The 14,973-nt window shown below is 46.6% G+C and overlaps 1 protein-coding gene across 2 annotated transcripts in view; it reads left to right on the top strand.

The window, feature by feature from the left end:
- Window positions 1-524: 524 nt before the first annotated feature.
- Window positions 525-14,973, top strand: part of LOC116954415 (transcriptional coactivator YAP1-like) — a 73,629-nt gene continuing 59,180 nt past the window's right edge. Inside the window, exon 1 of one of the 2 annotated variants that reach the window (XM_076052303.1) lies at window positions 525-1,829. In XM_076052303.1, coding sequence (XP_075908418.1) covers window positions 1,240-1,829 — 590 coding nt within the window. In that variant the 5' untranslated portion in view covers window positions 525-1,239. The remainder of the gene's footprint in view (window positions 1,830-14,973) is intronic. The other variant, XM_032974905.2, reaches the window with a different exon arrangement.

Genomic DNA, 14,973 nt, shown 5'->3' with positions numbered 1-14,973 from the left:
ACAACGGCCCTGTTGCTTCACCATTCCCCAAGCCCTTCAGTGTATCCCTGTCTATATCCCCACACTGACGTTAACCGTGACATAATCTATATATACACTCGCCCTTGACGTGCGAATGTGGAATGTATGTTCCATAATAACTCGCGTCGGGAAGACGCTTTGACTGCTCACTTAAACTATTTAACACTCCTAACTTGCACATTACCACTATACCCTAACCACAATTCATCCCCGACAAACCGATCCATAAATTGACCCCCTAACCATAAAAATAATCCTGATCCCTTACCCGAAATTTTACCATCATCAACCCTACTTCGAACCTCTAATAAAAAATTAACCCCTGCGTCTACCACTGCCGTTCGTCCTAAAAAAAATAAACCCTTTATCTAACTTTAACGGAGTACCCTATTATCTCTGCGTTCGATAGCGGCTGTCCCTTTAAAACACAACAAAAAAACAACCTTACAGCATGGGCTCATGCATAATGAGAAGGCGGTGCTTTTGTGAGTTGGTGCTGATTTGATGACCTGAAAGTGGCAGTCCACGCACCACAGGACACATTGCAGCACGGGTTAGCACAGCTCCAACTTAGCACACACCCCCCCCCGTCTCGCAGTCTCTCTCTCTCTCTGTCGCCTACCGCCGCTCCCCGTCTGAGCTTCTATTTTAGTTTCCCTCTCTCGCTGTCAACGACCCTCGCTGCCAAGAGCAGACGAGAGCGGCAGCAGCAGCAGCAACAACAACAACAGCGAGAACAAGAACCTGAATAGAACGCACTGTTGAGTGTTCAACCCGTGAGCTTGAGAATCGGCAGCGAGAAGGAAGAGCGACCAGAGCAAGGACGGCAATAAGCCGGCAGCCAACACTTCGTGCTCTCTGGACGCTGAGAGCTGTTCAACTTGGGAAGCTGCTGTTGCCGGTGCTGCCTGTCTGCCTGCTTGCTTGCTGCTGCTCCGTCTAAAATAACTTTGTGTTCAACTGGTCGAGTGTTCTTCACCAACGCGACTGAACCTCACCCGGAGAGCAATCGTATCGTTTACATGTTGCCTTAAAGCAACGGCGACATCCGCGCTGTAGATGTTAATTTCCCACGTATTTTGTTGTACTATATTCTCCGCAGGAAAAAAAAGCCTTACGGAGTTATTTTCAGAAGTGTCCCGTGTGGGATTCCAGCTTTGGTAACTTTTTTTAGTTTAGTGCGCTCATTCTAAAACTCCGACGAAATCTCTCCAACCCATGGAGCTGGGCGGCGACCATCAACTGGGCCCTATGGGGCAGCAGGTCCTTCACGTGCGCGGGGACTCTGAGACGGACCTCGAGACGCTCTTCAACACCGTGATGAACCCCCAGGTGAGCGCAGTGGCCAGGCCCTGCCAGGGAGGCGCGCTGCCCTGGCGCTACAGGAAACTCCCTCCGTCCTTCTTCAGGGAGCCCGACTCTGGCTCGCACTCGAGACAGTCGAGCGCCGACTCCACGTCTCCGTGCGGCGGCGGACATAACGCGGGTCCGCCGCCGCCGCCGCCGCCGATCCAATCCTCCTCGCTCCCTCCCGGGATTGTCCCACAGCACAGCCGCTCCCACTCCTCTCCGGCGAATCTGCAGCAGATTCAGGGAGGACTCGGAGGATTTGGACCTTTTCAGCAGCAGCAGCAGCATCATCAGCAGCAGCAGCATCACTTGCAGCATCAGCACCTTCATCAGCAGCAGCATGGGAGACAGCTGTCTTGCAGTGAGCTTCAGCAAGCGACGCTTGCAGTTGCGGAACCTCCATTGCCTCCAGGCTGGGAGGTCGCCACCACTCCCTCCGGCCAGCGCTACTACATCAAGTGAGTGCTCTTTGCTGCTGTGGTCACAATCAATTGAAATGTCCAGAGGTCAGCGCACTGAGCCGTTTCTGCTGAAGGGGCCTGGGCTCAAATCGAGGCAGCCACCCTGTAAGTAATCGCGGGGGTTTCTCGAGTGGAGTGAGCCGGTGGTGTCCGCCCGTCCCACCAATGACAACACAAAAAAACACCCGCGTGACATAAAAATTGTTCTGCATTTAATTTGGTTTGAATTTAAATGTTCAAGTCCGAACGTCATGCAGTGAGCATCGCTCTTAGGCGAAGGACAGGGTGGGAAAGTGCTGCCCCCTGCCGTGTGGATCAGAGGTCACTTGAAGGGCTCTTCGAGGTAGCTCCGTGATATCCACTTCAATGGGTCGTCTTGTACACACGCAAGGTTGCACGACTCCGTGAGAGTTCCAAATGTATTCTTTTGGTTGGTCATTAACAACAAGGAAACTACTTAAAAGTGCGGAATTAAACGGATCTATGTCATCCAAATACGCCTTATGTAATGTTGATTGTTATTGTTTATTGCACAACTACATTACTTACCTTATTGTGTCGTATATTGCTATATACTGCTAGTAATTGCCAAATTAATCAGAATTGTGCATGCTATATGTCAAGGGAATATAGTTCAGCCGTGCAGCAATGTTGCAGTTTACTCGAATGCTAGGTTGTCACATCGAAAGCATTTCTAAACAATGCCATACATTGTATCATGAGTTCAACTTTCAACTGTGGTTGCAATGGATGTAATGAATCTCACAATTGTGGGCCATAGGTTCCAGAAGTTCACGTTGTTTTGTGCTTTTTGTATAACAATTAACACGTGCACCCCGAGAGCTACCATACTTCCCCACGTTCATCAGTGTGGGTTGGTCAGGGGGGGGGGGGGGGGCATAGGCATTAGAGCAGAGTGCAGTACAACAATGGATTTTGCTGCATTGTCCTTTGCTGACGAGAGTAGTCCCACAGTAGCCTATAGCACCTGTTGTGTGCATGGGGGTCGCCCATTCCAACCACTATCCAGGCTCAAATCTGCTTAACCTCCGAAAAGTGGATGATATTAGGTACATTGTGAGTGCTCTGGTCAGAGGTCTAGACAATGATGCATGGATGTATGTTGAACTTCTTTCGCACCGTACGTAGCCAACCGTGCTAATCGGAGATGCATTTATTAAACAGTTCAAATGTTTTTTTTCCCCCCCTCCGGTTAGACTCTGCACATGACCTATATGTTCTGTTAAGAACCGCATCAACATTTCTCCCTGCCCAAGAGACTTTGGAAATTATGATTTCAATTGCAGGGGCCATTCTGTCCATAGGATGACCGCTGTTGATTTCCCGCAATGTGGTAAGCAATGCATCACCCCTGAACGAATGATGGATGATCGGCTCAGAGGGCCCCCCCCCCTCCAACGCAGAGTTGAATGTACAATTTTACAATTGTAAGCTGAGCCACAGTGCCATTTGACCAGATTTTAAGAAAGCTGATAAACAAAAAATCTAATGTTATTAAGTCACTTTTACAAGGCAAAGCGATTGTGTGTCGGCTTTGGGAGTCCAAAATAATTGTATCGACTTAACAGAAGACCTCCTTATGAGCAGCAGGCAGCTTAGAGAAGGCACTGTGTGTACGTGTGTGCTCACATAAGGCCCGACTTGTTTTTGAAGCCACCATTAGACAAAGCATCAATGCGATTTTTGGGGTTATTGGAAATGCAATACAATTCAATGCTGAACCCCTTCATTTGTTTTCAGGAGGTTTTGTATTCGGATGTACACAAAGTATGTTTCGTAAATATTAATCACGCACATTCATTATCGTCTGTCATGGTCAGTCCACTGCTGGATGAAGGGCTCCCCAAGCCGTCGCCGTCTGTCATAAACCCATGCTGCAATCATCCGCCTAGCCCTGGAAGAGGGATGCTTTAGAAACAATGGTCCAAGTCCGCCACAGCCTCGTCGCTCGGCACCCAGGGGATGGGGTGTGTGGTGGGGTAAAGTTTGGGTGCTCCCAGCGTGATGTATGCATGTGCGTTGAACTTCTTTCGCACCGTGGCGAGATGTTAACTCCCTCGCCTGGTGTACAGGACGTCGTGGGTGCGATCCCGACCCTGGCGCCTGCTGTGTATTTGGAGTTTGCGTGTCTCTCTCTCATCATCATCACGGTGGCTAGGATATGTTAACTCCCTCGCCTGGTGTACAGGACGTCGTGGGTGCGATCCCGACCTTGGCGTCTGCTGTGTATTTGGAGTTTGCGTGTCTCTCTCCCCGTGGTCGCGTGGTTTTTTCCTCCGGATCCTCACGGTTTTTTTCCCCTCCACGTTCAGAATCAACGTTTCCTTGCGAGTATTTGGCTGCTCTACATTTCCACGAGACAAGCCACATCGTTGAGCTATCATTTGTGGCCGTGCCCCTTCTGGAAAAAAGAGCTATATACAATAAAGAGTTTAGTTTAATTGAAGATTGAGTTGCCTCTGCAGGGGGCACGATCAAGCAATTGCAGGGCTGCGCCTTTACCCAATGTTATTGCCGTACTGCAGCCACTATTTCTGCCTAGGGCTAGTTCCTTCTGACGTGCATTGCCAGGACAGTCAGAGTCAATGTTGCTGCAGCGTTGGGTGGGGAGGAGGAGGGGTGGAGGAAACATGTGGCAAAGAGGTTTTTTTTTTTGCACTTGAACACCCACATTCCTGAACGTTCAAATTCCAAGGCGTGTAACATTGAACAACTGTCCACATAACTGTGCATCTTCCCAACCTTTTTGGACGCGATTTGAGCACGCGTTTTTTTTTTCCGCGGAAATTAACATGGAGACACACACACACACAAAGAAAAAGATCCCCGTATAGCCTTAACAGGCCGTTGGGGCAAGTGCTGCTAGCGAGCGGCTATGAAGGCCGGCACGACACACGAAGGGCTGGGTGGCCAACACCACGCCTGGCCGCCTTTGTCTCCTCAGTGGCGATGTTAACAGATCGCAGCAGGTACTCATTTGAGGCTCAGTCGACCGAGGAGAGGCCCAGGTCTGGTTAAGATAATCGTCACTGGTGTTGGCCGTGAACGGGAGTCGAACCTGAATCGCCAGGTTCGTAGCGCAGTGCGCTAACCGCTACACTACCACTTTCCACACACGTCCAAATATATCCGTTCGTACGCAACCATAAACATGACAGACACTCGTCCCGCAGACAGAAGTGCTGTTTAGCGAGCACTGTGGGGGTGTTACGGTGACTAGGAGATGTTAACTACCTCGCCTGGTATACAGGAGGTCATGGCTTCGATCCCGGCCCTGACGCCTGCTGTATATTTGGAGTTTGCGTGTCTCTCTCCCCCCGTTGTCACGTAGATTTTTCTCCTGGCCCCCCGGTTTTCTCCCTTCACATTCAGAATCAACGCGCGTTTAAGAGTATTTGGCTGCTCTAAATTTCCACGTGATAAGCCACTTCGCTGAGCTGTCATTTGTGGCCAGGTCCCTTCTGCAAAAAAAGAGCTATACAGTTTAGTGGACCTTACCGGGTAAAATAACAAAAAAAAACAGTTCCTAGTTTCATAGTTTGTTTTTACTTGTTCAGGCTGGAACGGCACAAGGTGGGAGAGTGTCATGGCCACAACAATCCACGGCTTGTTTTAGTTTCTGGTGCGCAATACTGCACCAGGGACTCATTTGAGGCTGAGTTGACCCAAAGAAGGTCCAGGGCAGCTTCTGATATCACTTTACACTGGTGCAATCTGTGATTGGGAATTGAACCCGGGTGACTGAGCTTACAAGTTAAATGTACAATCCACTGCTTCACTGTTGCCAATACATACATGGATGAAGACAAAGTTCCCCCCGATAGCCTGAGCAGACTTTTGAGGAAAGTGCTGCTAGCGAGCACCTATGAAGGCCGGACGCGTCACATGAGGGGGTGGGTGGATGGCCTCGACCACGCCCGGCCACCTTTATCTCCCCAGTGGCGATGTTTACACACCGCACCAGGTAGTCATTTGAGGCTGAGAGTCAACCTAGGGGAGGCCCAGAACCGGTTCAGATAATCGTCACTGGTATTGGCCGTGAACGGGAATCGAACTCGGGGAGGTGGGTTCGTAGCACAGCGCGCTAACCGCTACACTACCGCTCCCCGCCATGCATGTACATCAGGGACGTGCGGTCAGGGGAGGCGGAGGAGCCACAGCCTCACCTGCCATACTCAAATGAAAATAGCTGTTACGAAAAGTAAAAACGTAACAAAATAAAAAAAAAAGATTTTTCCACTGATCTGTGTTATGCCACTTCCGTATGATTCCAATCAATTTTTATGGTCAAAATCAACAAATTTTGCGGAGCCCCGCTCCAAATGCACGGAGAGACGAGAGGCGAGGAGTCAGCGACTAGCTCAGCCTCCACTCTCATTGCGCAACCCCTCAGACACAGATAATGTCACGTATATAAATGACATTTGTAACAGCTATTTTCATTGGAGTGTGACAGGTGAGGCTCTGCCTTCCCTGCCTCCCCTGGCCGCACATCCATAATCGACATACGTGTGCGCGCACACACACACACACAAGTACAACTACGGCCCCAGCTGTCATTCGCCACTCGTTAGAGGTGACGTCGCCACAGTGCTTATTCCAGGCTCGGTGCACTTTGAGGCCACGTGAAGTGTCAAAGGCTCGCTGACAGGAGGTCACGGAACAGATCCAGTTGTTATGGGTTGACTGACCGAAATGACTGGCAGACGCGCATGGCCATACGTGCACACACTCACACGTGTACATGCCAAAGGGATATGATATGATGTTAAAATTACACATCGAGACTGACTCACGCTGTGTCTGTTTACATTTGAATTTGGAATCATAAAAATTAAAACCCTAATTATGTTATTAATAATTTGAATAATTTCTTTGCTTTGTAAATCCAATGCCTAAGGCCTCCCAGCACCATAGACACGTGCGTTTAAATTATTATTTAGATTATTTTGTTGCCTTAAATTTCCGCGTGATAAGTCAATTCGTTGAGATATAATTTGTGACCAGGTCGATGCTGAAAAAGAGCTACATAGCTCAGTGGGGCCTTAGCTGGTAAGATAAAAAAAAGATATATATTTTAGTTTTATTCGTATATATTTTTAAAGTGATATGTTTACCTTTCCTATACTTTGCACTCCTATCGTTTTCTTGGTTCTTTCAGTAAAGTCACGTAGATAGAAAATTAAAATAATAAAATACATCTTCTTTGGTTCTTTCGGTAAAGTCACGTAGAATGAGAATAAAATAATAAATTGATAAAATAACACAATAATATTCTCACGACGTTTCGGCCACAACACAAGCGGCCTTCATCAGGTGAAGGGAGCGAGACTGTCTGGTAGGACAGCGCTGTCCTACCAAACAGTCTCGCTCCCTTCACCTGATGAAGGCCGCTTGTGTTGTGGCCGAAACGTCGTGAGAATATTATTGTGTTATTTTATTTTATCAATTTATTATTTTATTCTCATTCTACGTGACTTTACCGAAAGAACCAAAGAAGATGAATCATTGCAGTCACGAAAGCTTCAAATCGAAATTTAATCAAATACAATTCAAAATAAATAAATTGAAAATAATAAAAGCAATTAAACCCACGACGTTTCGATCGCAACGCAAGCGGTTTTAAGTTTTAAAAAATCACTCCTATCAGGTTTCTGTATTGTATGTTGTAACGTTCTGACTCACCCGTACTGAACGTCTGTGGAAAAGAGCTTTATGGCTCATCGGATTCCTTCAGTACAAAAAATATTCTGATTCTCTGGGGGGGGGGGGGGGGGGGGTTGATTGACGAAACCTCACACAGGGCAGTGCAGGTGAAGAGTTCGCAGTGTGTTGGGGGGAAGGTGTCCGGAACCAAGTCACATATCACTCAGCATCTATATAATGGGCACATAATGTACACACCCAACTAATCAGGCTTCTATTTATTTGCTGAACCTTTCTTCCCCAATGTTGAACACCGGAGACATCTTTCGTACCGATAGCGCAGTGGTTCTCTGAAGTGTGGTCCTCACGACCACCAGGTGGGCCGCAGAAATGTTTGCGTCGGGGGCTGAGTGGTCCACGGGGCCGGCAAGGTTTGAGGGACACCGCCTCCAGAGTTATACTTCAGGTTACTGCCGTTGTTTCTTTTTATTGAGATCGAGCAAAACATTCCAATCCCACTCCTCCAGTCACCACACACACCGTGGTGTTATCCAACCCCGTACGCCATCGCAGAATTATTATGCACGACCGCGCTGAGCCCCCAGAACACGTGTTGATAAAATAAAAAAAGTGTTCAATTGTTAATTCATTGTTTTTATTTTTAGGTAGGTCTGGTCATCCGATTGATTATATTATTAGGAACCGGGGATATATAACGAGCAAGTATGAGGTAAAAGGCAAGGGTGGGATAACCTTGCAAATGGGATTCATCCGGGTAAACTATTTCAATCAATCCATTTTAAAAAAAATACGTGGCCATACCATTGCTGGTAGAAGGCCCTCCGCTCGAAGCTGGGGCCAGCCCATGCAATGGGGAATTATTGGCTCGCTTTTCAACACTGGCCAGACGCCTTCTAACGAGCAGGAGACTCTACACTTCACACCACCACGTGTGCCCTGCCGTTGTTTGGCTGCGGCGAATCCGTCATCAGGGCCTAGTCTCACCGGTGTCAGACCAGAGAACGCCAAAAGACGAACAGCTCGGGGTGAGCAATTATAACTACTTGACCGTTTTACCTTTTGGCATTCTCTGGTCTGACACTGGTGAGATTAGGTCATGAAGAAAGCTGTTTCTGGTGTAGGCCAATCAGTTTGAAGGATAATGCCCATATATTATCAGAGCATAATAATAGGGTTTTCCCCCTTTTTTCTGGCAACAAAACTGAAACCTTTTTACAAGAATTCATGTCTGCATTAACCACAATACCTGCAGTCAAAATGCAAACAAAAAATCATACTATGATAATATATGCATTGTCCTTGAAACTGATTGGTCCACACCAAGGGACGACTTTCTTTTGAGCCTCGACCCAATTGGTGCTCGACCACATGATGCCAAAAGGCGTACAGCTCAAAGACAACGCACTATCAAAGTAATGAGGGCTCGGGGTGAGCATCTACATCATTAGACCTCTTTGGCCACAATGCATATGTTATCATAGTATGTTTTTTGTTTGCATTTTGACTGCAGGTATTGTGGTTAATGCAGACATGAATCCTCGTAAAAAAATTAGTTTTGTTGCCAGAAAAAAAGGGGAAAACCCCTATTATTACATTTTGGTACTGGCAAAAGAGGTCTAATGATATTATCAGAGCATGTTTGTTTGCATGTTCACCACAAGTACTGTGTGTGGTTAATGCAGGAACTTGATTCCTTGCAAAAGGTTTATATTTGGTGTTTGAACTTCTTAACACCTCCGGTTTTGTTGCCAGAAAAGATCAAATCTATTCTTATTTTTATACTTTGACACTGGCAAAAAAAGGTTCCGTGATATGCGGTGAATCCGCTTACGATCTTGGGTAGAAACAAGGCCGGAAGATGGGGGGGGGAGATTTAAGAAACTGGCCCCATTGTTTCAACTGCAGAACCAGCTCAGCCTCTGGGTTGCGAGTGGGAATATTATCATGAGCAAGCAATGGCCTAAAATGTTCAGTAATTACCATTACTAGATTCGCAGATGTGCAAGTTGGCATGCCGTGGTATACTTTTTTTAAATCATCGGATGGTTACACAACACACCTTTATTCACGGGTCTTTGCGTAACCTTTCTGCTGTATCACCTGTGTATGCATAGGAGTATTAATATGATGTTGTTTTGTTAGAAGGTTGCTGACAAAGTTGGTGACTGATGATGTGCCTTTAAATAATTTACTGAAGCTACGCCAGCAAGTCACTGCCAGGATTCCCTTGTTAAACATATCTTAATCTGAGGCGGATGTAGCAGTTAACTAAAGATTGAATTAAATATAAACACCGTATACACTGATAATGGCAGTGTGTGCTTGGCGAGAGTAATAATAGCCGCCCTTGGCACGAGGGTGGCTGATTGTGGGGGTTTAGTGGCTTGAATTCTGCTTATTATTGGTGCTGCTGTGGGCCCCTATAATGGATTAAAACTTCTGCAAGAGTCATTCAACCACGGCTACACTTGTCCCTATGGCTTCTCACGAAAACAATGACAACGGCTAAATGTATGGTAGGTGTTAGGACAGCTGCACGTGTCTCGTTGCCTCGCTGCCAAATTAAAAATGCCACGTTCAGCAAATAATGCTGCAGTGCTACAATCGGTGACTAACTTCTGATGACTGAATACATGAATGGAGAGATCGCAGTGCAAGGCTTAAGAAAGGAACCGTGTTTATTTCTGGTGACTCAGTCCTCTTTAATCTTGTCTTTAGTATTCATGCAGTGACCATTCCGTCAGACAGTGACTCACCAATGACTCAGCGTCCACGGACAGATTGCCCTCATGTTTAATTGGATCACAACTTATCCCACATGCATGTATAGGCGCTGGGGAATTGCCATGCCTAGCTCGGCACCACACTGAGCATCGCACTCACAGAGCCTTATTCTCACTTTTTTTTTTAATCCAAAGTGCATTTGCACCTCTTTGTTTTGCATCACGTCTCCCTGTGCGCACCCAGGTTTAAGAATAACTACCGTGCACAGGCATATGAAAGCGACGCCAATAATTCATCCACGTCTATTCGAGTACTATGTATCCCGTTTCTATACCGCACACTGCGATGCTGTCACGGTGTAATGGTCGGCACACTTGACCCGAAATCCAGAAGTCGCCCCCCCCCCCCCATTCAATTCAATCTCCTGGTGTGGCAGCTAAGAAGTGGACAAGTGTTTTTCAAATCACCCTCCCCCCCTCTCCAAAGTCTCTGTCCACCCACCCAGTATATATCGAGGTAGACCACAGCTAACTCCTTCGGCATGTCATGTGCAGTGCAGTAAAACGTGGGTGCTCCCGCGCCTTGCAGAATTTCTGGCCAGTGTGGGAGTGGTCCAAATGGCCTCGAGAGAGGGGCTGTCTGGAGCTCCCTCGAGTGGAGGCTCTTCAGCCGTGGTGCGAGCAAACAATTGCAGGGATGAAACCTCGGTCAATACTCACCCACAATGCTCACACAACTCATCCACAATATTCACCCACAATACTCACAAAACTCATCCACAATATTCACCCACAATACTCACCCACAATACTCACAAAACTCATCCACAATATTCACCCACAATACTCACCCACAATGCTCACAAAACTCATCCACAATATTCACCCACAATACTCACCCACAATACTCACAATACTCACCCACAATACTAATCCACAAAGCTCACAATACTCACCCACAAAACTCGCTATGCTCACCCACAATACTCATCCACAATACTAATCCACAACAATCACAAAGCTCACCCACAATACTCACCAACAGTACTCGCAATAATCACCCACAAAACTCACAAAACTCACCCACAATACTCAATCCCCAAAACTCACCCACAATACTCACACACAATACTCACCCACAATATCCGCAGCAGTGCGTACGTTTTGTATGAATATTCACACTGCTCTCTTATCCATGCAGCGCTTGCCGCAAATGAACCGCAATACCTTGATGATCTCGTCAAGGAGCGTAAATCATCATCATCACGCCAACTCCGGACATCCTTGCAGAAGTGAATTGTGGCTCGCCACCGAACAAAGACGGTCGCCGCATCGCGTGGCGCTTTCAGACGCGCTTCTGCGGCCGTCTGGAACGCTCTTCCTTCCGATATTAGGAAGCCACTGGAGCTATGCACTTTTAAATCTATACTGAAAAGTAATTTCTTTAGAGCTGCTTTTTGTGTTTAGTTTTTTTTGTCCTTCCCCAGCACCTCCGATTGGCGCGACAGAAGTTCAGCATACGTACAAGCAAGCCTTTGCTTTCACGAATCTTGAATGTCGCTGCCTTACGCTGCAATTGGTAAAAAGCCAGCGGTGAAACAAAACCATCAACAGCCGAATCGTGGTGTCACGCATGTGCTGTAACTTTAGACCCACTGTACACGGGGAGAAAACATTGCTGGCACTCCCGTGATCGCTGAGTGTTTCCTGCTGCGCGAACCTCTGCATAACCTTGACACAACGTGTCCATGGTCCAACGTAAATATCCCCACGGCCTGCACAGTCCTCGAGAAAGAAAAAAAAAAGGACACGTCTGGAAAAAACGAGAAACAGCGGCACTGGAACCATACGGCACTCGTTGATAGCAACGTCGTCCTCGTCCATGAACTGTGTCGTTAGCTATAATGCAGGTGGATAGCGGCTCGCGCGTCGCTCTCTGACCTCAGAGACCCTAGTTTGATTCCCGGCCATGGCTATGGCAATCCGTGGGCGAGTGATATTTGAACCGGTCCCGGACCCGCCCTCCTTTGTCAACCGGCGATCACCGGGGTGGTGAAGTATGGTCAGCCAGCTCCCATTGGCTGACATGGCTTGGAGGGCATTCATTCAGCAGTGGATTGACAGAGAGGTAGCAAGCACAGTACAGTATATATGTGTGCACACGATAGGAATCATAATAGAGGTTATTGGGTTAGATCGTATTCTTTGGGTCTTTCGGTAAAGTCACGTAGAACAAATCAATTAACAAAAAAAGAATATGAATTCCTGCAGTCACGAAAGCTTTAAGTCAAGGGTTAAATCGTGTAAATATAAATGTATCGTTAAACCCGCCACCACCCCGCGCAGCCAATCAGTAAAGGGTTTGTCACGTAAACAGAACGTGCCAATTCGTGACGAGTACAGCACACCGGTGTGTTGGAGAGTAAAACCCGCAACATTTACAATTCGAAGTGTTCGAATTGGAACGTTTTTTTTTACATGACAAACCTTACTAATTGGCTGTGTCGGGTGGTGGCGGGTTTAACGACACATTTATATTTACGCGATCTAACCCAAAACACCTCTATTATGGATAATATTGGTCGCGAAAGCCTACGTGTTAAATAGGAATCATATAACCACTACTTTACGTTATTTTGGTTCATACATTTAGCCGCGATTCTAAATAACCGGCCATCAATGTCATCGCCTTACACATCGCTTGCAAATGTAAGCTACAATATTGCCTGGGCTTCATCTCGGCTAGCTTAGCCTTTAAAAAGAAAACTGCTCAGTGTTTGGGGCTCCACTGTTGAGTCTGGCGTTTGCTACCAAGAGGTGGGACTTCATCCGTTGATGATCGTATATGAACGCAGTCTGGGCTTCGACGGGGTCAACTCAGCCTTGAAAGGGTTGGCTTTATCAGCGTGCATGGGAAAAGGCTGCTCGATGTGTACATGTGATGGTGACCGTCATCACATGCTTTGCTGGTTTAAACAGGTGCTCTCACTCACAGCACTTTTCTCAACGTTATAATTTTGCGACGGTAAATGGAGGCTCTTTGTCTCGCGTACATATACGGGTGCGTATACGTGTTGCGCATTCATAGGCGTGGTGTAAATGACCTCCTATCGCAATCGCTAAAGGACCTTCGTGATGGTGGGCAGGTCCGGGTCAAGCTTAGTGGCTCGGAGTTAGAATCATTCCCGAGTTCACCTCGGATTGTGGCAGGAATGTCCTCTGGCTCCATCGCAATTGAACACGTTTTTCGTTCACGTACATGTTTAACAAACTTGCAATAGCAATAACAGTGGGATTTCCATCCGGTGTTCGATGCCTGATGCAGTCAAAGGAGGGTTGCTCTCGTGGTTCACGATGTTACGAATGCTGATGGCACCAGGGAATTGCTGCTGTATTTTGAAACAGCTGGTAATATTTGAGTTTTTTGTTCAAAGTCTACGGACTTCATTTAGCTATTCTCTTGGTGTAGTTGACTAACTTTTAGTCCACACGTAGTTATTTAACGTTTGTGTAAAACGGAGCACAAATTTATCATTAGATCGGCCTCCGTTTTATATACGTGTACAGTCGTACCCCCGGCTTATGTCGGGGAAGCCTTCCTGAAAGGTGCCACGACAAATATCGAAACGACGATGAACCGAAGCGATGTTTCGTTAACGCACGCGTCTTCATCCTGGGCGTGACCGCAACGGTGCATTAAATTACTCACAAATACTGTGCTCAACACCTGTGTACAGCAGTACATGTACTAGCAAATGTAGAGTACACTAAAAAATATCACCAAAAGACTGTACGTAAATGATGTATCGCACTCTGCAGTATGGTAAATTTATTTACGTACGACACAAAGTGCTTCGTGTACAGGGTAGGTGGTGGGGCTGAACGATTTGGGGAAAATATAAAAATGCGATTTTTCTGACAGCTATTGCGATTTGATTTGCGATTAAGATTGTTTTAAGTCAAGCTTCAGATCAATATTCACTGAGTAATAGATTTAAAACACGTGATGGAGCATTACCACGTGATACCATCAACATATGAACCGCTCTATATATTCTAATGCAAGGATGAGAACTTAAAATATATGAATTGCTTCCAACATGTATTTATTAAAGTGTTTTAATTGAAATAGAACAATCAGACATAGAACGATTGTTAAGTTAAAGAAATAAAGTTTTAATAATAAAATAATAAAGAAATTACAATAAGAAAGTAGCAGGACTTTCCAAATCGCAAACAATCGCAACCTTTACGATTTGCCAATCGCATTGTTTCAAATCACGATTAATTGATTTGAAATCGATTAATCGAATAGCTGAAATCGAATAATCGATTTCAAATCGATTCCTCGTTCAGCCCTAGTCGGTGGTGGAGGCGAAGGCTGAGAAGCTGTGGGTGACGTGAGTGTGGGGTTGAGGCGACGCGCGTGGGGTGGCGGTGTGAACAATAAAGTGACGACGCATTTGCCAAACGACTTAGAAGGCGGGGGGGGGGAGAGACGTAAATTGGGGACGTTACTGAATAGCCAAGTTGTCACGAATGGTCTTCATCAGTTGCACCGCAGTCTAAGTCAACGTTACAAAACTATCTCAGGCTGCGTGTTCAAAGAGATTCGTTCATTTCGTCACAGCCGCACTCTCGTGGGGTCTTCGCAGCCATCATTACGCGTGATGCGTAGGTGGTGCACATGCCAGTCATCTCATTCAGTTTAACCATAACATCTCGGTTTG

The sequence above is a fragment of the Petromyzon marinus genome, chromosome 55 (assembly GCF_048934315.1).
Source record: "Petromyzon marinus isolate PM22_M1 ecotype Great Lakes invasive population chromosome 55, UKy_Petmar_22M1.pri1.0, whole genome shotgun sequence".
Lineage (NCBI taxonomy): Eukaryota > Metazoa > Chordata > Hyperoartia > Petromyzontiformes > Petromyzontidae > Petromyzon > Petromyzon marinus.
The sequence above is the reverse complement of the archived record's forward strand: the minus strand, read 5'-3'. Positions and strand labels throughout refer to the sequence as shown.